This window comes from Phacochoerus africanus, chromosome 1 (assembly GCF_016906955.1).
Source record: "Phacochoerus africanus isolate WHEZ1 chromosome 1, ROS_Pafr_v1, whole genome shotgun sequence".
NCBI lineage: Eukaryota > Metazoa > Chordata > Mammalia > Artiodactyla > Suidae > Phacochoerus > Phacochoerus africanus.
In genome coordinates this window covers 232550843-232578456 of record NC_062544.1, presented here as the reverse complement: position 1 = coordinate 232578456, position 27614 = coordinate 232550843, and the positions used below count along the sequence as shown (strand labels likewise).

Below are 27614 nucleotides of genomic sequence, written 5' to 3'. Positions count from 1 at the left end.
TCTGTTCACCATATACCTGGGACATCCAACCTTCTCTGGCACCTGTCTCATTCCTAAATTCTCTCAGATCCTTCTTGAAATTTATTGTCTTTTTGTCTGGGTGGTTTTTTTTTTTTTTTGGTTGTTTGTTTGGCAGGGCTGGTAGCATGCAGAAGTTGCTGGGCCAGGGCCTGAACCCATACCACAACAGCAACAATGCCTTATCCTTAACCAGCTGTGCCACCAGGGAACCCCGAGTCTTTTTGTTTGTTTGTTTTTGCTTTCTTTGTTCATTTGTTTTACAAGTCTTTGTTGAGTTACTACTACATGTTAGGCAATGTATAAGCTACTGTGCTAGCCACTGCTGGAAAACAAAAAGATGAACAAGATATCATTATTTTCTTTGAGATGTTTGCCATCAAATAGAAATCTCTACCAATATACAACTAAAGTTATACAAAGCAAGTTATTTTTCTTTTTTTCTTTTTTCTTTTTCTTTTTTGGTCTTTTCTAGGGCCACACCCTCAGCATATGGAGGTTCCTAGGCTCAGAGTCTAATTGGAGCTGTAGCTGCCAGCCTATGCAAGGCCTCAGCAATGCAGGATCTGAGCCGAGTCTGCAACCTACACAACATATCCCTGGGTCCTTAACCCACTGAGCAAGGCCAGGGATCAAACCCACAACCTCACAGTTCCTAGTCAGATTCTTTAACCACTGAGCCACAACGGGAACTCCGCAAAGCAAGTTATTTGAATGCCTTAAGAATAACATAGATGAAATTCTACAGAATTACAGGAGAGCAGGAATTCCAAGATACTTTGGCTAGCACTGCTCTAGGAAAGCTGGGTGTTTTCCTCTTTCTTTCTATCTCCAGCTCTGCTGGGATCCACTAGAAGCTGGTTCACTTCATGATTATGAAATTTTGCATTGGTGCTGAGAAGTGGTCCAACTGTCCAAGTTCTAACTTTTAGTCCCTTTGCATTGGCCTTGGGGAAAGAGGCATGATTTTTTCTATTTTTCTCTCATATAGAGAGAAAAAAGTGAAGCTCAGCAAGGTCAAGTACAAGTCAAAAATTGTTATGTAAGGCAGATCTTCACTTCTGCAACTATCTAGAGTTTCCGTGCACACAACCAGGCTTGTTTCAAGAGTGATTTATTACAAGTTTGCCTTTTTAGGTCCTTAATAATGGCCATCCAATAGGATGCTTGCTTTTTCCTGGGATCAGGCTGATATCCCTTTTATGTGAAGAGATGCTGGAGTTGGTAGAATGCAAGCTAAAGGGAATCTGCAAGCCCTGGGCAAGTAAGTTGCAACAGGTTCCATAAACTCCATTTGATAGGAGGGTTAAGTCTTAGAAAGCTTTCTGTAAAACAGGTGTAATTGGCTTGTATGTGTGAAAGATAACTAAAAATACTTATTGAATGTTTAGTATGTTCCAGGTTTAAGCATTTTATATGGATTACTTTTTTTTATGGTTACTCTTATTACCCTTTTTTTACAAACAAGGAAACAGAGTCTTAGAGGGATCAAGGAATTTTTCCAAGGTTACACAGCTAGAAGCGGTGAAATCAGTATTTGAAATAGGAGTGTATAAAGAAGTAATGTAAAATAAGGAAATAAAATATTGTTTATAGATATACACACATGTACACATAAACACTTGTACAAACATGTCTACATACATATTAAAATTTACTCTCCCCAAATTATTTCATGTGGCTTACAACAAAGGACTCATGTAAAATGAAGAAAGTAGACAATCAAGGCCATGAGAAGGAAGAATATGCTAACCATGACTGTAACTTGTGATTGATCATCAAATGTGAAAATAAGAAAGGAAAACTCTTTCTTATAGACCCCTTTTAAAGCCATTTCCTTCAGGAAACCAACAGTTGTTTTTATTTTCCTAACCCTATGTTATAAAAACTGAATAAAAAGTCTTTGAAAGCTATGATTTTTCATATTTTAAATTTTGGGGAACTCCCAGCATTTGAAATTTCTTGATATTTATTTTTAAGTAAGATAATTAAAATTCAGAGTTCCTGCTGTGGAGCAGTGGGTTAAGAATTTGACTACAGTGGCTCAGGTCACTCCAGAGGCACAAGTTCCACCCCAGGTCCAACACAGTAGGTTAAAGGATCTGGGGTTGCCACAGCTTCGGCTTGGATTCAATCCCTGGCCTGGGAATGTCCATATGCCTCAGGTGTGGCCATTAAAAAAAAAGATATTTAAAATTCTAAAAAGTATTTCCTAGATGGTAAAGTACTATATTACATTTAGTTCTAAGCCTCTTCTCCTTACTTTGTGGCAAGGATCTATCTATCATAGAAGAGCTGGAATTCTATTCCACCACTTTTAAAATTTACAGAAGAGCAGGCAATTTTCCTCTTCCAGAATTCTGGTATGCGCAGTGTCTAGCACATCAATCCTTCTCAATAAATAATTTGCAAAAGAATACTGAATGGTGGCTTATACTGCTACATAATGCCCAATAAACCACCAATATACAATATGTGTTAAAAAATGTGCCATTATCCAAATCTAAAGGCTCTGTGGACCCACCAGTTTTCCAATAGCAGTAATGACTTGCAACTAGTCATTTCCATGCACTTCTTTTTGCTTCCTTGCATCAATCCTGGTCAGTTAGCACCATGTACTGTCAGAGTTCTCCAAACTTGACTGCAAAAACCCTGGGATATGTGCTAAGACTATAACATAGGATTGTGGGAAGAAAATATCATATCACATTTAATTTTTATTTTTATCTGATTCTTTTTCATTTAGTTTTTGTGAGTGTATGCTTTGTAATAATAACTAATATATCTATGCAGTGGTGCATTTTTAAAACATGTACATAGATATACATATTGAGGATATACACTCAAGCATTTTACTGATAGCAATATGTGATTTAGAAGTTTGAAAATGCAGTTTTAAATAATTCTGCTAAGTGTATTTCAATCAAAAAAAAATTTTGTGGCCATAAAGAAGTAGAGAATGTTTTCCTATAGTTGGGTCTAGGAGTAGGGGTGGGGAGCGGGCCTGTCTTTCATATTTTTCATAACGTGAATATTCTAGCAAATAATTCACATTTCACTCAGCAATTAAATATAGCAACTTGTGCTGATTTTTTTTTTCCTCTTCAAAAAAGAGGACAGTGAAATCCCTGAGAAAGTTTTTTCTGACTTTTCCTCCATCTGCCTTTTGCCCCTGAAGTTTGTAATTTGGAAGAAAGGGCTGTTGAGTTATTCAAAACCTATATTGGGTATTAAGAGTCCTGGGTTTAAGTTCCTTCTTCAATGGTATTCTGAGTAACCTTAAGCAATCCCATTTCTCTTATGGATAAAATAGAGAAAATACTTAGCACTAACCTCAAGCCAGTGTGTAGAGTGGATAAAGAACATTTGTTCCTTCTGGCAACTAAATGCAGAGCATCATTAATATAACCTTTAATATTATAGGTTTAAAATGTGATTTTATATACTTATCTCTGTTAAAAATTATTTCCTTCTAAAAAATAAACATCACATTTCTAAATAACACCATTTGTTTTCTATACTTCATAAACTTAAATTTTCTCCATATCTGTTCCTGGTTCCCAGTTTTTCACACACAAGCACATACACACTCATTTGCTAACTTTATGGATGTGAGAGAAAAATCTCAAGATAACATCAAGGAAATAAAGAGGGATTTGAAATAAGTTCTCTTATCCAGTGTTCCTTTAAGTTTTAAAGCTACACATCTAGTCCATAAAATCCTAATGTTTATTTAATCATCAAAATGTTTGTGTTGAAGAATAATTCACAGACTCTTAAATCAGAAAGAACCATAAGAAAACATCTAGGACCTATGATAATGCCTGGTACACAGTAGATGCTGAATAAACATTTAATGAAGGGAAACTGGGGGAAGCTTCTTATTTTAACCTTATAAGAAAAAATGAAAACAAAACCCCAAACCAAATCTGAGAGTTAAAGAGTTAATTAGTTGCTCAAGATTGTTTAGCAAGTTTGAGAGTTGGATCTAGAATTTATTTCTCTTAGTTTCCAGCTAAGGCTTTTCCTCAGCAACCTGTTGACTTGTTTATGTAGGACTGTCAAATATAAACTGTTAAAGATGCATCATAGAAAAAAAAAATTAGAAATAAGTGTCCTTGGGGTCACCATCTCCCAAAGTCATCCAACATGAGATGTTCACATATGACTTGAAGAATGTAAAGTATCATATATAAAATATAAAAAATATAGATCTTGCATATATTGATTCAAAAGGCCTATTTTGAAGGAAAAGGGTCAACAACCAATCTTCCACGACTTAGTCTACTTTTCGGTACTGTTTGTATGCCCACACAGGTGATTTGCAGTCCTCTGACCAGCTACAAGTAGAGTCGCTATTTCAGCAAAATGTTTATCTTTGTTTCTGGGTACCGTTGCGTTGATTTTTCTCAATTTACCTACGAATGAAGCATCAACAACCTAAATGTATTACAGTCCTAATAAACTTATCTTGCACTATTTTGGCCTGTGTGATAGCTAACCCATTGATAAAAGAATCCAAGCTGATTAAAAGCCTTTCCTGGCCACTTGTTAGCCAAGTCAGGCTGTAAAATCATAACACAATGCACGCCTCTTCCATGGGGCACCACAAGGCAACGATTAAAAAAAAAAAAAAAACAACCCTCACTTCCATATCCAGTGGAGTTGTAGTTTATTACTATAACCCTCCCAAGTCAAAAGGACACCAGTTTCAAGCCTTGCAACTTGGTGCAGACAGGGTTTTTGCCCCTCAACCCACTCTGCTGGGCCTCTCTACCTGTCCTCTCCTACTGTCTACAGGTCCCGAACATTAGAAAATAGAAAATGTGATGATCTTTGTGTGTCTCTGTAAAATGTGTGTATGTGTGCGTGTGTTTGGGTGTAACGGGCCTTCTGTTTGGCCGCGCGGCCTGTCCGTCACGGCACGGGCCAATGGCAGGCTGCCTTATATAAAATGAGTGTTTTCAGTCTCTCCGGGTTGCATGTACTGTATGTGGAGCAGTGTACAGTGAAGCGGAGGCAGAGCGGCTCAGCGAGCTCCTCTCCACTTTCCCATACAGAACCCCTGACTGGCCGCTGAGGGCGAGCCACACACACGCCCTCACGCCCCGCGAGCCCGCGAGGTAAGAGCCCCCCATTCCCAGCCCTTCCCGGGCGCTCTCCCCTCACTTTCTGTTTTCCTACTCACTTGCGAGCCGCCGGGCTGCAGCCCCAAGGACTCCGCGGCAGGAGCAGCGGCGGCGGCGGCGGCGGCGGCGGCAGCCGGTAGGCTGGACTTGAGGAAGACGGAGGGAACCCCGCGCGTCCGGAGCCGCCGCCAGCCGGCCCGCTCCCCGGGCACTTTCCCCCTCCGCCAAAACTTTGGGTCGGGAGAGGTCGGGGGCGAGGGTCGCGGCGGCCGCGCCGGCGGGGGGCGGGGGGCGCAGAGGCAGTGCCCTGCGGGCGGGAGGCTGGGGGCCGGGCTGGGGAGTAGTAGGCCAGCCGGTGCCAGGCTGCGTTTGCAACCAGCACCTCTCGGCACACAGGCAGCGCCGCCCGAGAGGGGCACGGGAGCCGGGGCGCAGGCAGGAGCAGCCCGAGGAAAACAACAACAGAGCCCTCATGCCGGCGGGCGGCTCGTGGCCGCCCGGGGAGCCCCAAACTTCATCTCGGCGAAAGTACGTGGAGCCCAGCCTGGGCTCGGCTGCCGGGGAGGTGGGGCCTGGGGAGTCGGGGCAGGGGAGGAAGGTACGAGGAGCCAACCCTCAGTGTATTTATTGAACGTTTCGTGTGCGTCGGTGACCGGGAACAGCAGCCCAGTTGCTCGTTCATCTGGAGAGTTGGGATTTGGGTGTTCCGGCCCCGGAGATCGGTGCCCTCTCACCCCCCCACCCTTAACCAAATGCGCGGCGAGTAGAGAAAGTGCTGTTTTAGTGCCAGAGTGGCTAGGAGGAAGAATAGGGAGAGAGGGGGAAGAGGGCGAGGGAGAAGGGGAGAGAGAAGAGGGAGGGAAAGCCGGCGCGGGGGGGGGGGGGGGGGACGAGAGGGAGAGAGAGAGAGAGAGAGAGAGAGAGAGAGAGAGAACCAGAGAGAACGGGGGAGAGAGAACGAGAGAACGGGAGGGAAGAGAGGAGGGGGAAGAGGAGGAGGGAGGCTGTGTCAGGATTTTGCTTGAATGTGGGATTATGTTGTGTCAATAAGTTTAAGGTGGAGAGGGCGAAGCTGGGGGTGGTGGTGGTGGAGGGGAGGAGGAAGGCCTTGGCTGTTTAAAGTCTTAATTCTGAAGGTAAGTTATGGCATTGCATGGTCGCGATGACAGAAAACTTGCAGATCCTTTATCCGGGGATGGGGTCGATGCCTCTAGAAAGAGCTCCCCAGCCCTCTTAAGCCACACTCGTGTTACACTGTTATTTGCTGCGATCCGGGTCGCTAGTAAATTACAGAAATCAGACTCGAGGTTTCTTTTCCTCCTCCACCTCGTCTCGCTCGCTCACCCTCAGAAATTTATTATTATTTTTTTCAATTTTTTGGTATTGTATGAAACTTAACGTAACTGAGACCAAACCCGAGTCCTGTAATTTACAAGGAGCCTGAATCCAAGAATCTGGAACACGTTTATATGTGAAATATCCGCGATCATTTCAGCTAAATGAGGAAGGTAAAACGAAACGATGCAAAAAGCTAAGACACAACATGTACGACAGGGGCGGGGGGGGGGGGAGAGGGAGAGACGGAGAGAGAAGCTATTTTTTGCTTTCCTTTCTGTAGAAAGGAAAATAAAGCGTGCATTCCCCTTCCCTCCTGGTGTGTAGGGTCTAGTCAATATTTTAACTGAGGACAAATTAGTCCAGGTGGATCTCGTTGAAAAGTTTCGCGAGGTGGGGTGGAAGGGGGGGGGGTTGCGAAGGGGAAGGTGGGTGGAGGTGGTGGGGGATGGGGACGGAGCGAGCTCAGCCTCTGCTAATGGTCATTGGCCTGGGGCTTTGAAACCATTGCCTGTCCTGCTAATGACACGTCCAGTTCTTGTCTCCCCGCCGCGGACGCCGGGCTGCCGGGGACTGGGGTACTTTCCCCGCGCGGGGAGGGGCGTTCTTCGCCATCCCCTGGGGTTGCCCACTCGCGGCGTGGGGCCCCACGCGCGCCCCCTCTCCTGCGCGCCGCCGTCACCTCTGCTCGCGCGACTTTTGTAGCCAGCCCGCGGTGAGGGGGCGCAGGGGGCTCTCCGGCACGGACGTCCCCGCGTGGCCACCCCGCTCCCGGCCCCACGCGCGCCGCGCGGTCCAACCCCGGAATGGCAGCGCCGGGCCGGGCGGCGGTGCCTCCCCGGGGGGCAGCGGAGGCAGCGGCGGTGGCGGCGGGATCTTCGCCGGGGCCCGCGGGAGGAGGAGGAGGACGGGGAGGAGGAGGGGAAGGAGGAGGAAGAGGAGGAGATGGAGGCGTTTTCTGCCCAGACTACCGCCAGTTCGAGCGGGCACGGGGACGGGGACACCCTACTCGTTGCTCCTCCGTTATGGAAAGGTGTTTAGCAGACTTTTACGCCCAGAGTGTGGGATTTGCACTTCATTTTTTTTCTCCCCCTTCTTCCCCAAAGCAAGATGGACTCTATTCCCTTTCTCTTTCTCCCTCTGCCTCTGTCTTGTCAGCCTTTAAGATCGACATTTTGTACTAAGATGCAAACTTGATGGTGACCAGCAACAAAGCCAGGGTGGGATCCCTCCCTCCCTTTCTCCCTCTCCGTTTCCTAGCTCCCCCCACCTCGACCTCGAAGACCTGGTGGCCCTGCACTTGACGCCAGGGGCTCTGGCGAATGTGTTTCCCCGTTTGGTTCCGATCTCCAATCTCGGGATTATGACCGGGGCCGAGCGTTTGGGCGACGGCTGTGGCCGCCCAGGTCTGCAGGGCTGAGGGCAGCGCTACCTGGACCCTCTGCCCTCGCCCTGCTACCTCTAGCCGGGTCCTGGGCACCGGGGAGTCTCGGACGTGCCTATCAATTGCCATGATTTGGTTACTGGTGCAGTTGTCCTGGGGACGGTGGTCACTTGTGCAAGTTGATGAATAATCGCGGTGTGGGTTTTGGGTTTGTAGAATGGATCAACTTTCTGCCTCATATGTACCGGGAATAGGGAGCACGGGTGCTGGAGACACCCTAGAATGCCACCTGGGCTACCCTCAGCCTCTACCCTTTGAATACCAGGGGCTTCTTTGCCTTCGTTGCCCCACAGTTCGTTTCTAGGGTTGAGGGTAGAGAGAGGGAGGGTTTGGTGGGGAGATGGACTCCTGGGTTTCAGGATCCTTCCTTCATATAGATGTTGCAGAGTTGGGACTCAATTGTAAAGCTCTACCTTACTGATGATGTACCTTTATTTGATACTTTATAGGTCACTATCATATGACAAAGGCTTTGCCGCAGTTCATCTTCCTCTCTGTGTACTTTCCATTTGCCTTCTTGGGTAAGTATGCAAACTCTTCATACAAGGAAGCTTGATGGTTATTAGTAATGACATAAGGGTCCTTACTGTTCACATAAGATGCCTTATTGGGGTTGCAGCACCCCAGAAAGCTTGTCTCACTGAGTTTCCCATAGCAGAAGTCAATTTATAATTTTTAGTATTTAGAATTCACCTGCAATTATTATTAAGATAGTTTAGATATACATTTTGTATTTTTCTGCAAGTGTCATATGAAAACTTATTATTTTAATTGATAGTGAAATTTTACAGAGAGTTGAAGACTTAGGAAAATTAATGCTAAGTAATATTGTAGAAAGATTGCAGGTTATGAGTGGAGAGAACTATTAAAAACCCAAGGAAACATTGCACAGAAGATCTCTAAATTGCAGTGGCTGACATTTGCTTTCTCTTTCCTGGTTGCTCTTTTCTTGGGTAACTAGTGGTGTTTGTGACAGTTACTTGTAGTGGGGAAGGGTGGACTGGGCAGTGTAGTATATCTAGCATTTAGTGTACCAGCATGACTCAAAAGGCAAATAACTGTGTCCTAATTGATTATAATTTTCATCAAAATTTATGTCTTTGGAGAAATTGAGTACATTTTAACAATCTGTATATATAATAAATAGCGACTTTGAAATCTGCTAGTGCCTTTTTTAGATATATGCCCCCCAAATAGAAAAATTGGTGAAGTAAAATATGGAACAGTAAGTGCCTGAAAAGTTTGTTTGTGAGAAGTAACTGTCAGGTTGAAAACTGAGGGTTTAACAGCATGGTGAGCCCAATCTGCAGAAAGCCAGCATATAATTTTGCCCTCAATTGTAAGAAACATCTCCCTCAGGTACTCTGATAAGGAAACTGGTTGTACTAAATTGTGTAAATCAGCTTTGGTGTTTTGTAATATTACCATAGTGAAGATAGAGACTGTATTTTGTGAATGAAAATGGACTTGAATTTTCCATAACAGATATAGAAAAGGGACCTTGTTTGGTTTGTTTCCTGGCTTTCCAGGATATTGTGTACATTACTAAAAGATTGTGTTCTTATTGAGAGGAATTGAGTTGGAAAACAAGGCCTTTTTGGTAGTTTCTGTATGATAGCAAAATACACTTTCACATTGCTGATAACATTAGAAGATATATAGTAAAAGCTCTCTAACATTTTAATGGGATGTAAAATACCGTGTTATTTCAGATAGGAGAACCTCTTAATACGTCACATGCAAAATAGGCCAATTAGAGTGATGAGAATGAGATGGGTCTGTAAGATGAAATCAGTGCACACCAAATATGAGGATTTCAGTGTCTGATTTTTTTTTTTAAAGCTTGTTTTCAAGAGAAGTTTTTCATTTTTGAACATATGGCAAGAGTATTCAAGATGCATTCCTGATTACTAAAGAACACCACATTTATACATGTGAGGCACATTATTTTGCTCACTGGAGCAAACTTTTAATGTTAGTTCTTTCCCCATGGAAATATATTTGACCAATTCAAATTTAAAATAGGGATCATTTATTTCCAGAATAAAAGTGATCTGAAGAGCTCTTGTATTTCTTTGAGATATCACATAATTGCTTCATTAAAACACTATTTTGAGAAAAGTCTTGGTATTTGAAGTCAGAGTAGTTTTTATAGTGTAAAACTTGAAGTAGTGATTTTAAAAAGTCATCCCCACAATGAATTATTTGTGTCTAAAATGCAAATAATTAGATCTGAGGGTTTTTTTTTCAGCTGCACGCCTGTGGCATGTGGAAGTTCCCAGGTAAGGGATCGAACCTGAGCCACAGAGGTGACCAGAGCCACAGCAGTGACAACACTGGATCCTTAACCCATTGAGCCACCAGGGAACTCCTAGATTTGAGGCTTAATTATCAAAATAAGATTTTAGAGATAAAGGTTTTGCTTCTACATTGCCAAGAGTTCTCAAAACTTCCCCTTTTATTATTCTGCCTTTCTCTATTAAGTTCTGAAATTGAAGTCTTAATTAGCATTTCACATTTAATACCAGCTATTGAAAAAGGGTTTCATCTATATTTCTTCATGTATATCTTTGGAGGTGCTGTGGCCGTTTTAGGAAGAATCTTTTACTGGAGACTTAAATACTAACAAAAAATTGCAATTTTGACACCTTTCTTATTTTTAAATCCATCTTGATTTTCTTTTCCAAATTTAAAATAAAAGTTCCAAGTTTAAGAGCCTGTGGAGTTCCCACTGTGGCACAGTGAGTTAAGAATCTGACTGCAGTGGCTTGGGTTGCTACGGAGGTGTGGGTTCAATCCCCAGCCTGGCACAGTGGATTAAAGGTTCCAGTGTTGCCACAGCTGTGGTTCAGATTCAGCCCCTGGCCAGGGAACTCTCATATGCTGTGGGTGCAGCCATTAAAAAAGAAAAAAGTTGGTGAGATAGCTCTGCTTTTAATAAATATCTGGCTCTGCTATACATCTTGAAAAGTATATGTCACCTTCGACCTTATAGACCTGATCTTTATATTTAATCCATGAAATGGAGATTTGTTTAGACATTGAATTTAGAACATAGCTTTGAGTGAAAGCTAGGATGAACATATAATTATGGTTTGCTTGTGCTGTAACTATGTAATTGATAAGATTTTTTGTATATAGTTTAAAAGGAAGGAACAACAGCCTTAAAATAATATGGTGCAACACATGAAAATCTAACTTAGCAGCTAAAGTATTTATAAAGCCATATTTTTCAGTGAAATTAAAAACATAATTTCTAATTATTAATCATCATCCAACATATTTCACATTTATGTTTTCATATATTTCATAAAGAGCATGGGTAAAGCAGGGGCTGTATTTTTAATGGGATCTTACCATGAATATCAATTACTTTCATATTAGAAATCTTTAATAGAAGTAATAAAGACTTCACAGCTCAACCTTATTAAAACTTTTTGAAAATAGCCTTATTATAGATGTGCATGTTTTTGCTGTGTTAAAGGAGGGCCTTGAAATTATTAGTTTATTAGAAGAGTGCAGAAATGTTTAAAATTGTGATATTTAAATATTGTAAAGTATTAAATATAAGCAATTAATTTTGGCATATTACATCACCGCCAGTGTGGCATGCCCATATTTTAAGATTTAAACTTAAGCAGGTGCTTAGTTTAAGACACTTTTCTTGAACTTGTAGTTTGAAGTCCACCTTGTTTTTTAACATTTCAACACCAAGGGCACCTTTTAAAATAGGTCTGAGTACAAAATACAGGTATCTCTTCTGTATTTTCAGTCAGCTTCCTTCTCGCTGTGAAATGAAAACAAAACTTTGTGATTTCACTGCTTCATTTTTCTCAAATGCCCCAAGTAAATCGAATGCAGGTGGTTCTTGGGCTACACTTGGAGAAGCATTACTCTGAAGGTAGTAAGGACTAAGGCTAAAGACTGAATGGATGCTCTTCCAGCTTGAAGATTCTGTGACTATAATTCAATCAGTGGGTTTGTACTACCTCAAGGGCAGTCATCACATACCATGTCAAACTGTAGAGATTTCTACATTTTAAGTAATATCTGAGGAAAGCACTTTTTGAGTACATCTTCACTCAACATTCGTGTGTTCATATTATCCCTTAGAAGGCAATTGCACTTCCTTGTAAGGATATACCCAGAAAATGCTCATGTATGAATGGGAACTTTTCATTTTTTTTTCTTTCAAAGAAAGAAATAACATGGGAATTGAAACAAGTACCAGTTACACAATGGGAATGCAAAAGAAGACAAGCCAGTAAAGAATCTACCTAAAAGTATATATAAATAGAAAATGAAAGACTAGGGGAATGAAAGACTTAAAAGTATTAAATATAGACCATGAAGCATTGATACAACTTCTAAAATCTAAACTTAATAAATTAAAATATGTGAGTCAGTTCAAGGATCTAGCTAGCTAGTGAAATAACTCTGATAGTGAGGAGGTTATATAAAATACAAAGCGAAAATAAGAATGAGTTGGATTTTATGAAATCTTAGAAAAATGAAAATATTGTAAAATATTGATTGAATAATTAAACCAATAGTTAAATATAGCCCTTGGGTGAAAAGATCAGGGAATAAATCAGAAACTCATTGATTGGAATAACAGATCCTGAAAAGGACATAGAAGTTTGGATATTTTATAAAGGGAATAACTAAATAAAAGATAGTAACTTATTTCGGAGAACAAGTAAGAATGAGGATAAAAGTTGTTTAAAGCAGCTGTATTTCTCAAATGTTTTTGAGATGTATGGTAAGAAATACTTTTTTAAAATTCCGATTTAGAATTCCAATATAGAAAGCCTGGAACAAAACAGTACTAAGAGTAGTGCCCTCTGATATATTCTATTCCTCTTTAATCTTTATAAATCGAATCTGTTCTAAAGTATTTTATTAAAAAAAATACAGGGTATCATTTGCTAAAATCATTTTGACCTACAGTTTAAAAAACACCAATTTAGAGTGCTTGCAAAAAAAATCCAAGTCCTGGAGTTCCTGTCGTGGCTTAGCAGTAACGAAGCTGACTAGTATTCATGAGGATTCGAATCGATCACTGGCCTTGCTCAGTGGGTTAAAGGCTCCCTCCGTTGCTGTGAGCTGCGGTGTAGGTTGTAGATGCAGCTTGGATCTTGTGTGGCTGTGGTATAGGCTGGCAGCTCTGATTCAACCCCCAGCCTGGAAACTTCCATGTGCTGCAGGCATGGCCCTAAAAAGACCAAAAAAAAAAAAAAAAATCCAAGTCCTCAGACCTCCATCCTTGTATTCTGGCAGTGTATCTGGGGTAGGGCCCAGGAGTCAGCATTTTAACTTGTATTGCGGGTGATTCTGAGGCAGGTATGGGGTCGGTCCCCTGCCACACTTGCAGGAACTTTGGGATAGGGACTGATGGCTAAAGATTGAGTTGATGTCACTCAATGAATGTGGGATTAGGGTTCTTGACTGCTGAGATCTCTTTCAGAGCTTCAAGACTCTGGCTGTATTTCAGCCAGCATGTTTGCGTGCTCAGAGGGTCCTCATCGCTCTCTATAGATGTCCCATAGTAGCAGGTGTAGTACAAGGAGCAGAGGCTTTGCAGCCAAAGGGCCCTGGGTTTCTTTCACTCCTGCCTCCTCTCGCTGATAAATTAATAAACTTATCATTAAGTTTATTAATTTATTAAACTATCATATGTGCAAAAGGGCATCTTAATATTTACTATGCAGCAGAATGAGATTTTCACAAGACAATGTCTGTAATGACCCTTATCCACAGTCAGCACCCAATAGTATGTTTTTATAGTTACATCTCACCTCATGCCAACTCCAGCTAAGTTTGAAATCTCTCAAAGCTGTGCCACTTAATTTTTGTTTCCTCAAAAGTAATTTTCAACCCTGGTATCATGAAGAACTGGTATGTTTTTAAGTGGATATGAGGTGCTTGACAAGCAAGTAGTTATTGAAGGGAATAATAAGAATAATCAGAAGGGAAAAAAGGAACTGAGGCATGCCACATTTAAGTATGGTGCCTTTTCACGTTTGGACAGTGATTCTCTACCTCTTTAAAAAGACATAGCACACAGCAGGATACATATGTCTAAGTGGTTAGTTGACAGTACTCTCTGGTAACGGATATATCTTGGAGTGTCTTAGAGCATCAGTTGTTGAACTTTTCTACCAAGACACATGTAACTGATGTTTTACACATGGAACACAGTGATTTTCCTGGTTATAGACAGAGAAGTTATGCTGTGGGTTTTATAGGTAGTTCACAATGTGATAAAGCTATATCTTTCTCTATCAAGAAGGTATATCAGAATACAAGCAAGAATGATATTATACTGAAAACCTTGAATACACCCATACATAAACATGTAAAATCCTTTATAAACTGTAGTAAAGTTTTTGTAGCTAATTACATGGGGCACTCCTCACAACCAATTAAAACTTCTCTGGTAAGACATTGTATTGAGAAGCATTATATCTGAAGGGCGTAACAAATTATATCACACAAAATGGCACTTAAATAAAAAAGAGGGGCAAACTAAGGAGAAGATGAATGGGAAAGAGCCCAAATCCCTGAAATCTTGAACAGCGTGAAAATCAGAAGCTAGGGAAAATGCAACGTGGTTAAATGCAAAGGAGGTACAAGTGACTGCAGGCACCTGGGTTCTGAAACAGTACTATCTTCCTTGAGTGCTCATTATCTCTAACACAGAATTTTTTTTTTTTTTTTTTTGCTTTTTAGGGCTGCACCCGCAGCAAATGGAGGTTCTCAGGCTAGGGGTTCACTCAGAGCTATAGCTGCTGGCCTATGCCACAGCCACAGCAAGCAGGTTCCGAACCACATCTACTACCAATACTACAGCTCATGGCAATGCCCAATCCTTAACCCACTTAACGAGGCCAGGGAATCGAACCTGGTCCTCACGGATGCCATGACAGGAACTCCTAACATTTATTTTTAAGTATTCTTAACTAAATTAATTGAATTTACTTGAATAAATTAAAATTAAATACTTTGTATTTCCTGATTTTTAAAGTTGTGTGTGCCAGGAACATCTTTCTCCTTTGCTAAATTTTAATTTGCCATATTTTTTCATCTCTAATAAATTAATAAACTATATATTGAAAATGTCGGAGTTCCCGTCGTGGCGCAGTGGTTAACGAATCCGACTAGGAACCATGAGGTTGCGGGTTCGGTCCCTGCCCTTGCTCAGTGGGTTAACGACCCGGCGTTGCCGTGAGCTGTGGTGTAGGTTGCAGACGCGGCTCGGACCCCGAGTTGCTGTGGCCCTGGCGTAGGCCGGTGGCTACAGCTCAGATTCGACCCCTAGCCTGGGAACCTACATATGCCATGGGAGCGGCCCAAGAAATAGCAACAACAACAACAACAACAACAACAACAACAAAAAAGAAAATGCCTTTGTACCTTGATGTGTAGTGGTATTGGATATAAATTTTACAATCCTATATCTAAAAAAAAAAAAATCTCTGAAAAACTAAAAAAGTTTCTGTTCCTCCAAAAGTTTCACATCAGAACTCATTTTGTGGCAAAACTTAACCCAGACTGTCATGGGCCTGTTTAAAATAGTTTATAAAGCCCACCTAGAACGTTCACATGTTTTGCTGTACAAGTAGTGATATGTTTGATTATGAGGTGTTATCCTAGATCTAGCTAGGAATGTTACATAGAATATGCCATATGCTCCTTGGGCCTTTTTAAAGCCCACAAAAATCTGAAACAGATTTGGAGCTAAGGGTTTCAAATAAGGGATTGCGATCCTATTGTATTAACTTCCTTAGGCCGAAGAATGCAGTTACGTGCTATTCCTGTGCATTTAATTCAATGCAAATCCTTTTGTTAATTTTGGTCACTGATCATCTGAACATGTTGAGTTCATTGCAAGGAGTTAGATCATGGAAGATATCTTAACATAATGTAATAATTCAAACTGTTGAAACCCTGTGGCTTCAAATATGAGGGTGAAAGGCATCAGAGGTTATAAAGTCAGGTAAGCGAAATAATGGTAGTACATAGTATCGTTTGTGCCTCCTAAGTTGAGCAGAATGAAAGGCTTCCAGGTAAGGAAAACTTAAACACCTACACACAAACACGCACACACACGTTGAACCTTATCTATCCATTTTGACATTGTGATTCCTTTTTTGTTGTACCTGTTAGTTTTATTAAACAAACATATACTGATACCTATAATGTTTGAAACTTCTACCATGTTGAATGTTTTTCATGTAACAGTGAACAAAATTGAGGCTATTTTCATTATGATTTACTCTTAGGAGAGGTTTCATGAAGGGGTTATAGTTCTTTTATTGTTTTGCTACTTCTTTCTTCTATCAAAAAAGAAAAAATAGGAGTTCCCGTCATGGTGCAGTGGAGATGAATCCCACTAGGAGCCACGAGGTTGTGGGTTCCATCTCTGGCCTCACTCAGTGGGTTAAGGATCTGGCGTTGTCATGAGCTGTGGTTATAGATCTCAGACGCTTCTCAGATCTGGTGTTCCTGTGGCTGCGGCGTAGGCCAGCAGCTACAGCTCTGATTAGACCCCTAGCCTGGGAACCTCCACATGCCGTGGGTGTGGCCCTAAAAAGACAAAAGAAAAAGAAAAAATAGAAAGTGTTTTCTATAAATTTGGGTCTACTCTTCGGGTGAAAATGTTTCTGGGTTGTATTTTATAGAGGTTCTAGGTGTCTTTATTTTCAATAATTAACTGTGAAATGCTGAGTCAAGATCTTTCACTGTACTTCTAATTTCTTATAAAGGCTACTCTAGGAGTTCTTTTGTGGAGCAGCGGGTTAAGGATCCAGCATTATCAGCACACTGGCTTGGATTGCTGTTGTGGTGTAATTTGGATCCCTTGCCCAGGAACTTTCACATGCCACTAGCGCAGCCAAAAAACAAACAAACAAAAATACTCTAAAAAGAAAAAATGAAAAGTATGATATGAGGAAGAGTCTATATGACACTCTAGGAATAAAGTAATAGCTACATCAGATCTATAATTACGGTTAAGACAAACTTTTTTGGTCGATTAAAACCGTCAACGGCTAAAGAAACTTTTCGACTTTTATTATTTACTGATTCAACTACATCCATTGATTGTAGGAAAGCTACAGATTGAGTAATTCAGAGGGAGTCTTATTAACAATGCTGATTCTTTTAATATTAAAAATTGCTGAGTTGTTTTTCAGTTTGGTGCACCTCTCAAAACTCACCCAAGTGTAGAGTTCTCATTGACTGCAGAGGGAATGTGGTGGAGCATGGAACAAAATGAGAAAATAATTCTCTACATCCAGCTGTCAAACTTTGATTATATTTTGAGTTACCGAAGTTATCTTTTCTCTTCAGTTCTTTCCTTCCGTTCTCCCTCTCCTCCCTCTTCATTTGTTCTGTTTCTCTCAGCCAATTATTGTATTCATTACTCTGCACCTGTGATACTGCCCAGAAATATCTGAGAATGGCTATGTGGGGTTGAACTTTTTTTAAAAAAATTTACCATTGTTTGATTTTAAAGATTTGTTTGTAGTTTTGCGTCCTTTTAGTACTACTCACATAATAAAGTTGTTGATATGTGAATCTGAGACTTACACGGTCCCCTCCGTATGAGTGACAGGAAGGGATTGAGAGGAGCCTTTCATAGGACTATGGGAAATAAAGGCACCTGTTGTTTTTATGAAATAAATTCCTTATCCAAACTTTTTTGTTTTTTAGGGAGGTAGAGTGATTACACAGTTTCATTTACATTTAAAGGGGAAATTGAAGGCAGTTTTGGGGAGAGTTGCCCAAATAGTATTTCACTTTAGGAGGAAGGGAGAAAGATGATTTGCTCTACCCTGAGCTATACCCCGCAGGAGAAAAATAATTTGGACTGAGGGCCTTCTTACGAAGTATAGGGTTTGTTTTTACTACTATATTTTTTACAACAACTTTATGATAAGAGGGAACCCTGTCTTAAGGACAAGAAAACTAAGTCCCAGGCTGAGTGATTTGTATGAGGTTTACACAGCTAGCAAGTGACAGTGCCAGGCTTACAATGCCTGTCTGTGGTGCCACAGTCTCCTGGGTTCGTCCTGTATATTTACCTGCTCTTAGGACCACCTTAAAAAAGGTTAGAAATGAAAGGTTTGAAGCAACTGCTGGCCAAGATTTCCCTCCAGTTGTTCTTTGTCCCAAAAGAGAAATCATCTTTATTTTGAAGGAATAGGGCTTGGAACGCTTTTCTGTTTCAGCCTTACAAGAGGTAGATGAGAAATTCTCTGAGTTAGGGCCTTTTAGCAGTTTTCATCTGTGAGGTCACAAAGACAAAACAGTCTTCAAACTTAGTTTACAAATTGATATTTGGTGAACTTTCTATTTGGTATATCTCGTATACAAATATCTAGTTACATGTTACTGGTTTTACTCTTTATTAATTCTGCTGGTACGTGAGTAGCAGTCATTCATTCATTCTTCATGAGGAGCTTTTCTAGCTGATTATTCTGTGATGTTTTAATTCTCTACTTTTTTGCCTTTTTAGGGCTGCATCTGCAGCATATGCAAGTGCCCAGACTAGGGGTCGAATTGGAGCTGTAGCTGCCACCTAAGCCCACACCACAGCAACATGTGGTGCTGCAACCTACACCACAGCTCACAGCAAAACTGGATCCTTAACCCACTGAGTGAGGCCAGGGATCGAACCCGAATCCTCATGGATACTAGTTGGGTTTGTTCCTGCTGAGCCACGACGGTAACTCCCTGTGCTTTTGCTGTTGTTGTTCATCCATGTACCTCTTTTTAAATTTTTTTTTTATCAGAGTATAGTTGATTTACAATGTTTTTTCAATTTCTGCTGTAGAGTGAATTGGCTCAGTGTATACACACACACACACACACACACACACACACATATATGTATATGTATATATTCTTTTTCTCATCACTTTTTAACACTTAGTGAATATATTTTACAAAAGGAATTTAACATTATAACATGAATAGTATTATAAAATAGCTTTCTGACATCAGCTTTGGAAAGGAAATCAGTATTCCTGGAAAAATTAATAAGCAGATTCACAGACTTCATTTCAGAATGCCTAATGATGGAACATGAAGTAGAAGGTCAGTCAAAAGTTACTGGTGATGAAGTGGCTTATGGGTACTTTTAATTTATTTTACCCAAGAAGCTTATTTCTTCTGTGAAAAGAGATTTTATAAATTATCTATTTATATACAAGTAGCAACTTATTTAGAAAATACAAAGTACTGTGTTGCTTTTTTTTTGTACTAAGAGCCCTATTCATCTGAAATTAAATTCTTTTATCTTTGCAGATTCAGCAAAATCAGAGCCTAATTCAGATATAGACGATACAAAGTTTGTTCTTCTTTTAAAATGGCTTTTCTTTTTCCCTGATCTATGAAACATGGAAATAAGAGTATTTTTCTGTTTGGGCAAAATAACTTTTGTGGATGATAATCTTAGGAGAGTGTGCTCTTGCTTGGTTCTAGCCTATGGTATTTTACCCAGGTGTGTGAGGTTTCCGTTTCTTGCCTTTTATCACATAAGCCACTTCCATACTATTTTCATTCAAGAAGGCTGGTAAAGTAAGTTTTATGGTATCCAAAACCTTCCTGTTTTTTTCTTGGGTAATGTTCAAAGAACATTTTGAATATTAAATAATTTGGTCAAGTGTAGGTGAGATTAAAGTGGAAAAAACTATTACCAATTTAATTTACTATAGGTCATAGATTGAGTGCCTACAGTTGTTAAAGCTCATTTAGATACCAATTTAAACTTTGAGGATATAAAGATAAGTATGGAACAGCCTTTACCCTCAAAGCAAATGTCTTCTTACTGGCTGGAAAAGTCCAGTAGATGTAAATAGATACTGTATAAGTTATTCTGTGCTAATTTCCTAACAGATATGGTATAAATAATATTGAGTAAAAACCACTGAAGAATTGGCTAATTCCAACATAGGAGGTGGACATTGAAGTATGGGAGGGGTTTCTTCCTGTGGCATTATATCTGTCCTAATTGTTATTAAGGTTTTAACCTAATTTGGCCCAAGCACTGGAGTGGTTTTTAAAAATTAGACTTTTAACCCTAATGTGGCTTTTATTTAAATATTGGTGAATTCTTTTTGGCTTTTAGTCTATCTAAAAGGCCACTGATTTTTTTGATGAAGTTTTCAATTTATATTAAAAAGTTAAGCTTCAGTCAAGTGTTTTGGACTTTTCAATTTTTTTTTCTTTAGTCTTTTTAGGGCCACACCTATGGCATATGGAGGTCCTATGCTAGGGGTTGAATTGGAGCTGTAGCCCCCAGCCTACAACACAGCCACAGCAACTCGGGATCTGAGCTGCGTCTGTGACCTACACCACTGCTCGTGGCAATGCTGGATCCTTAACCCACTGAGCGGGGCCAGGGATTGAACCTGCGTCCTCATGGATACTAGTTGGGTTTGTTAACCACTGAGCCACTACGGGAACTCCCTAAAATTTTTATTTTTCCTTTTTTTATTACTGTTAATGTCACTATCTGAAGGACAGTATTTTGAAGTAAAGGTAAGTGTTTGAGGATTTCACGTTTACCAAAGCATGTTAAAAGTATACTGAATAGGAGTTCCTGCTGTGGCGCAGTGGGTTGAGGACCCAGCATTGCCTCAGCAGCTGCTTGTATTTGACCCTTGGCCCAGGAACTTCCATGTGATGCATGTGCAGCCAGAAAAGCAAAGAAAAGGTATACTGACTACAATAAGTTTGAACTGTTAATGTTCAGACACATTCCAGTAAAAATATTATAAACTACTATAGCGAACACTTCTTAGGTAAATTATACTAGTTAGACGTATATTAAGCTCTCAGGCCCTGTTATTAAACACAACATGAGATTCTAAAAATGTGAAAATGTACTTGCTATCCACAGGAGATTATGGATTAAAAATTATGCCCAATACTTCTATCAAGCAGTTTTCAGGTTTTCCAGGATGTTTTCAACTTGTACGTACAACCTTGGTTTCTCTCATGGCTTAGTAAACCGAAGGCCACCTGTGAGTTTGGTTCTCTTTTATGCTTGGCGATCTGGGTTATGGTCTTTGGATTTCCCTTTGACTTGATCAAACCTTCAGTATCACTTTTTAAAGTCATGACTTTTGTTTTTATCACACCTCAGAATGTATGCGTTTTCACCCAACAGTTTTATTTGTGGCCCTCTTTTGACGGGTCATTTCTGGACATTATCACAGTTTAGATTAAAATTTTGTTTCTAAAGTACTGTGCTCAGTGTTCCAGATACCAACCCCGGTGCTTTAATAACAAACAAATACATTCATAAAAGAAATCATAAGGAAGAAACTGATCTGGGAAAATATTTCTTTATAAGCTCACTACATTGGTAACGACCTTAATGTTTACATTAAAGAGGCAAAGAGTAACAGAGACACACAGAGAAATAATTTGCGAGTCTTTGATTCTTTATTGTAGGGCTGTTTGGCGTCATGGAAGTAGGTATTTGGATTTCATTTACAAATCCTTATGATGGTATTGAACTTCTATGTAAGTTTTGTATATGGTTTGTATGTTCTCATATCATTTGGTACTCTACATTCTTAGTTATCCTAGACAGCATATTTAGATTTGTTGTAGGGACCAGGTTTTTGTTTGTTTGTTTGGCTGCAGCCCGCAGCATGAGGAAGTTCCCTGGTCAGGGTTTGAACTTGTGCCACAGTAGTGACCCAAGCCATGGCAGTGACAATGCCAGATCCTTTGCCTGCTGTCCCACAAGAGAACTCCCAGGCACAGATTTTTAAAACATTTTTGATGCTTTTCTACATATAGCTTCTGCATGAATTATTTAAGTCCATACCAAAGTTTTCTGTAGCTTGAAATGTTTTGGGTACAGGTCTTGAGGAATATATGCAGAGTTACACGCGTGAGGTTCTGCTCTCACATACATAGTGGTGAGTTTACTGTGTAAAGAATTGTGATCATGAATCAGAGGTGGATTTCTTTTCATTAATTGTTTTTTTTTTTTTTTGACTGCCCCCAAGCCATGTGAAAGTTCCCAGGCTAAGGATCAAACTTGCACCACAGCAGCCACCCAAGCTGCCTCCATAACAACACCAGCCCTTAACCTGCTGCACCATGAAAGAGCTCTTTAATATATATATTTTTAATTTAACTCTATGTACCATTCCTGACATGTATTTTAAATAAAGCTAGATGATCATAAAGTCTCATATATAGGTCTTAAGAATTAGAATGATTGGTACTTTTCTTCATTAATAATTCAAAATTGACCATATATTCTTATTGACAAATTACAATTTCAGAATGCTTTATATGTATTTCAAATTGATCTTCAGTTAGCAGTGGGTACTTGAAGTTTTATTGTTCCCAGGTCCTAACAGTAGTCAGTGATCTGTAAAGTACACAGAGGGGAGCTGCATAAAGGAATACAGTACTAACCATTATGAAGAAGAGCAGCCTGGGCTCTCGCATATCTGTTTGGTAGTTCTGGATTCCATATATTGAACTGTCTTTATTTTATGCAACATGTATTTATTGAGTACCCATTACGTGTAAAGCCGTATTAGGAATTCTGGGGCTTGCAGAATAAAACAGTAATGGCTCTAGCTTTCAGGGTGTTTCTAGTGTAGCAGTGACACATATACCAAATGTGGAATAGAAAGTAAAGATGCTGTAATATCCATGGTGCACAGGGTTGGTGAGTATATATATATACTCATATATATATATATATATATATATATGGTTGTTAGGGAGGGAAATTAGGATGGACATGAACTTTGGTTGTTTAGCTTAATGGTTGTCAAAGTGCTTACTTGAGTCTATCAGAGAGAAAATGAACCTAGTGCAAAGCCCAGGCTGACCCTAACTTGGCCAAACAGTTCCCTCCAGTTGTGTCATCATCCAAGCCCATGGCCTCCAGACTTTTTAAGTGCTGCCCCCTTCAAGAAAGGAATTTGAGCATTTATTTATTTATTTATTTATTTTGTCTTTTTAGGGCTGCACCCGTGGCATATGGAAGTTCCCAAGCTAGGGGTTGAATCGGAGCTGCAGCCACTGGCCTACGCCACACCCACAGCAACGCGGGATCTGAGCCATGTCTCCAACCTACACCACAGCTCATGGCAACACTGGATCCTTAACCCACTCTGTAAGGCCAGGGATCAAAACCTGTGTCCTCATGGATGCTCGTCAGATTTGTTTCTGCTGAACCACGATGGGAACGCCTGAGCATGAATTCTTGGTACGTTTATTTATAAATTATGTATACTGGGCTATTATTTATGTAATAAAATATAAATGCTGAGAGATAAATTGAATATAACGAAAAATTATATTTACTTATTACCTACTCCATTGGACTGTGTTTTGTTCATGTTTTGGGGTTCAAGAACCCCATTTTGGAAACCATAGGGCAAAATTGGGCCATTATTAGACCAAGCTTAGGTGAATTCCATGAGATCAAGGACTTTTCTTGCTCGCTGCTATATCTTCAGCATCTAAAACATGGGAGCGTGGTGGATGCTGTTGAATGAATAGGCAGAATTAGGCTGGTTGGTAGGGATGAGGACAGAGTCTAGCTTAGCACAGAGGGATCTGATAAGAATAGAGACAATTTTTGTCTGTTGCTGTTAGCTCCCTTGCCTATAAAAGTGCCTGCCACATAGTAGGGACTCAGTAAATATTAGTTGACTGAGTTAGTGGTGTAGAGAGTGTGCAACTCAGCAGGAGGGATCTGGCAGAGACCAGAGATAAGCATGAAAAGGTAAATTCCAGGAGGTTCCCTCAAGCAGAACAGGAAGCCAGAGATAGGCATGAAAAGGTAAATTCCAGGAAGTTTCCTAAAGCAGGACGGTAAATGGAGATAGACTAGCTATAAGTGGGCAGAAAATACAGCCAGTGTGGGGAGGGGCGGCGGTCACAGTGTTAGCAAGAACATCTCAGAGGAATAGCTTTGGTATCCTCATATCTTAAAAACTGTGACCTTCTTAAATAAGATCTGGGAGTCTGCGACCATGAGGATGTAGGTTCGATCCCTGGCCTCACTCAGTGGGTTAAGGATCTGACGTTGCCATGAGCTGTGGTGTAGGTTGCAGACGTGGTTCAGATCTCACACTACTGTGGCTGTGGCATAGGTCAGTGGCTACAGCTCCGATTCGACCCCTAGCCTGGGAACCTCTTGCTTCAGGTACGGCCTTACAGAAAAGAAATAAGATCTGTATTTGACTCGTCTTTGTACCCACAGTGCATAGAACATAGTATAGTAGGTGTCTGATTCATTTTTGTTGAATTGCTCTGTTTTATGCTACATACTAGATTTAGGAGGCTCTGCATGACCAGGAATGGATCGGTGTAAAGATCAGAGGCCTGTAAATGAATCCTGCTCTGATTGAAGCAAAGCCAGTGTTACTGGGATTACCTCATAGCACAGACATGGTTTTAAGCCTTGGCAGTGTTGCCTGCACAGAGGTGCTCTGGTGACCACAACTGCCAAATCATATTGAGCTGTTTATTTAAATGTCATTATTAACATACTTTTTTTTTTTTTTAAAATGGCCCCCCCGAATGGCATATGGAAGTTCCTGGGCCTGGAATTGAATTTGAGCTGCAGCTGTGACCTGTGCCGCAGCTACAGCAACACCAGATCCATTAATCCAACTGAGCCTGGCCAGGGGTCAAATCTGCGCCTCAGCAGAAAGCTGAGCTGCTGTGGTTGGATTCTTAATCTGCACCATGGTGGGAACTCCTTAACATGCTTTTAGCAACACTTTGTCAATGAAGAAAATAGAGTTTGTGATAGAATTCATTCTTTCTGCCTTCCTGCCTTCCTTCCTCCCTCCCTCCTTTCTTTCCTTCTCTGCCGCCTCGTGGCATACTGAGCTCACAGTCCAGGGGAGCTGCATTTGTGACCTGTGCCACAGTTGTGGCACCAGATCCTCTAACCCACAGTACCAGGCTGGGGATAGAACCTGTATCCTGGTGCTGAAAGACGCACTGATCCTGTTGCACCACAGTGGGAATTCCAGAATCTTATCTTTTCTTTTTTAGGGCAGCACCTGTGGCATATGGAAGTTCCCAGGCCAGGGGTTGAATCAGAGCTGAAGCTGCCAGCCTACACCGCAGCTTATGGCAATGCCAGATCTTCAACCCACTGAGCGAGACCAGGGATTAAACCTGCATTCTCATGGACACTAGTCGCGTTCGTTACTGTTGAGCCACGACGGGAACTCCTGGAATTATTTCTTACGTGCTGTCATCTTTTGTTTTCTTCCTTCATCACCAAAGCCAGCATATACCATGGATGACCCTCATATATACTATTACAATTAGGACTGAATTTATTTATAAACAGATAAAACAAAGTGGTTTGTGTTTTCCCTCTCATTTTTACAATTTTCTTATTCAGACTTCCTCTTTAAAAAGATGTTAAAAGTTCTTGTTTTGTGGTCATAAAATAAACCTGTCATGCATTTTAGTGGGCGTGGTCAGAGGTGGGGAAAACAGATATTTCCCATGAGAAGCAGCTATGGCATTAGCGCTCTCCTTTAGAAGCTGGCCAGATGAAGGCATCCTTCTTTGGCTCTGACACTCTGGTCGAGACAGGTACCCCCTTCCTCCCACCACAGTTCAGTCTCATTTAGGGCATATTTATTTAAAGCAGTTTCACATCTGCACAATTAATAAATTACTATGCTCTAATTTGCATTTCTGATGTCTTGTAGTAAGCACAGCAAGTTCCCCTTTGCCCTTACAAAAAAACAGTTCAGTCTGCCCAAGCTTCCTAGAGCTGAATAAAAATTTCCCAAGAGCCCTCCTGCATCTTTAGCATAGTCTTCATATAAAGGCTTAAACTGTTAAAACTTCTTTGCTCTCATCCTTTTGGTCATCAAGTCATTGCAGGCACAATAGTAATCTGTGTCTTACCCTTATTATGCAGTCTAGAGTTTATACTGATTTCACTGACATCTTATTGGCTCTTTATAAGTATGCTGTGAAGTAGATATCAGGGTATCATTAGTCCCAGTTTTGCAGATGAGGAAATAGGTTCATTGTTGTCAAGTGGTCGCTGAGTTTGCAGTGGCTTTCCCCGCCCTGTGACAAAACCCCTGTTTTCCTCTAGAGGACTGCCCACTGTGAAGAACAGAATCTATCTTATTTAAACTAAGGTTATTTTTTTTTTCTTACTTTCAACTGGATAAGTTATTGTAAATACCTGGAACTACAGTGGCATTGTCAGTATGGTTGTTTAATTGTTAATGCCCTGTGGGCTATAAAATATCAATGGAATGGACCTTAAATTCTTGGTGCATTTAAATCTATTTGTGTATTTAAATAAGTGTTCTCAGATCTTGTGGAACGACTGTCCATTTGACTTAACTTTTTTACAGCTTGTGATGGAAAATTAAATGCATAGGGACCACACACCGACAGAGAATGTGCTTTGAAGTGTATATTAGGATTCTTAAGTGAAATTTGGATTATGTATTGGGGCCATTTTTTTTTTTTTCCTGTGAGACATATTTCTGAAATTATGATGAAATTTAATTGGAGAGTATGAATTGGTATCTAGCTTTCTCAGCTACACCCATTTTTGGAAGACATTCATATTATAAGGTGATATCAACTAGTGTTTTCAAAGAAGTGAGGGCAAGTGCTAAAGTTTTTTTCTTTTTAAATTTGAGACATTTTAACTTGGCATTCTGTGGAATAGGAGCGTTTCACAGGCCAGTTAGAGAGTTCGATACAGCACTGCTGCCAACTCTACAAGAGAAGCTATTTCTATCCAAATATCCATTATTCTATTAATATTTTACATACAAGAAAAGTTTTGTTAGGATCTTATCTCAAAGCTCCCCAAGAGTAAAGAGACCTGCTAATTACAGTATTGTGGGAGAATGATAAAAGATTGATTGCATTAGAGCTCTGGAAACCTTTATTTAACAGATTTAAGGTCTGACATAAAGTAAATTTATGTAGAATATTTATTTCAATAGATACCATTTGTTTCAATTTAATTTTAATAGTTTGATTTCGAATAGTTATACCAACTCCGAGACAGGTGTAGTATTTAATGGCTAAAGAAAAAGTTTGTTGAAAAATTGCAATTTGAGGAGAAGCCAGAGCCTGTATTTCTTGAAGAAGGCATATAAAGATGGATGGGGTTACAAACTGTGAACTTGCTTCTCTTTACTTTGGCTTTTCATTTAAAATGGGGTATGAAAAAAAAGTCATGAGGATAAGAAGGTAGAACTCCTTCCTACCCTCTCTTTTTAAGCAGTTGAATCCAGTGGTCCCTCTCTTTCTACCTTGACACAGCCTGTGAGGAAGGAATTATCATCTCCATTTTAGATGAGGGAATTGAGTCTCAGAAGCTCCGCAACTTGCCCAAGGTCATTCTTCTGATAAGTGTTGAAGTTGGCATTCCATTCCAGCTCATTCTAAGGAGGCCTCGCTCCTGCTTGCGCACCCCCTTACGCTGCCTCTGGTGCTTCTGGCCTGGCCTTTGTACCACTGCGTCCTGCCCTGTACCCAGTTTGATTTCTATTGAATTGTAACGGTGAAGTTATGGCCCAGGATAAAAGTACCTCTTCTTTCTTTGTCGAGTAGATTGCCATATTTACATTTGCTTCTTAACTATTTTTTAAATTATTCTAAGCAGATGGTAAACCTCTAAA

At 40.4% G+C, this 27614-nt stretch overlaps 1 protein-coding gene across 1 annotated transcript in view; it reads left to right on the top strand.

Moving 5' to 3' along the window:
* The first annotated feature begins 1230 nt into the window (after window positions 1-1230).
* Window positions 1231-27614, top strand: part of LOC125111151 (glycine-rich protein 1-like) — a 120014-nt gene continuing 93630 nt past the window's right edge. Inside the window, exons 1-3 of the mRNA XM_047752989.1 lie at window positions 1231-1282; window positions 5134-5675; window positions 8376-8447. Of these exons, the coding sequence (XP_047608945.1) occupies window positions 1231-1282; window positions 5134-5675; window positions 8376-8390 (609 nt within the window). The 3' untranslated portion in view covers window positions 8391-8447. The remainder of the gene's footprint in view (window positions 1283-5133; window positions 5676-8375; window positions 8448-27614) is intronic.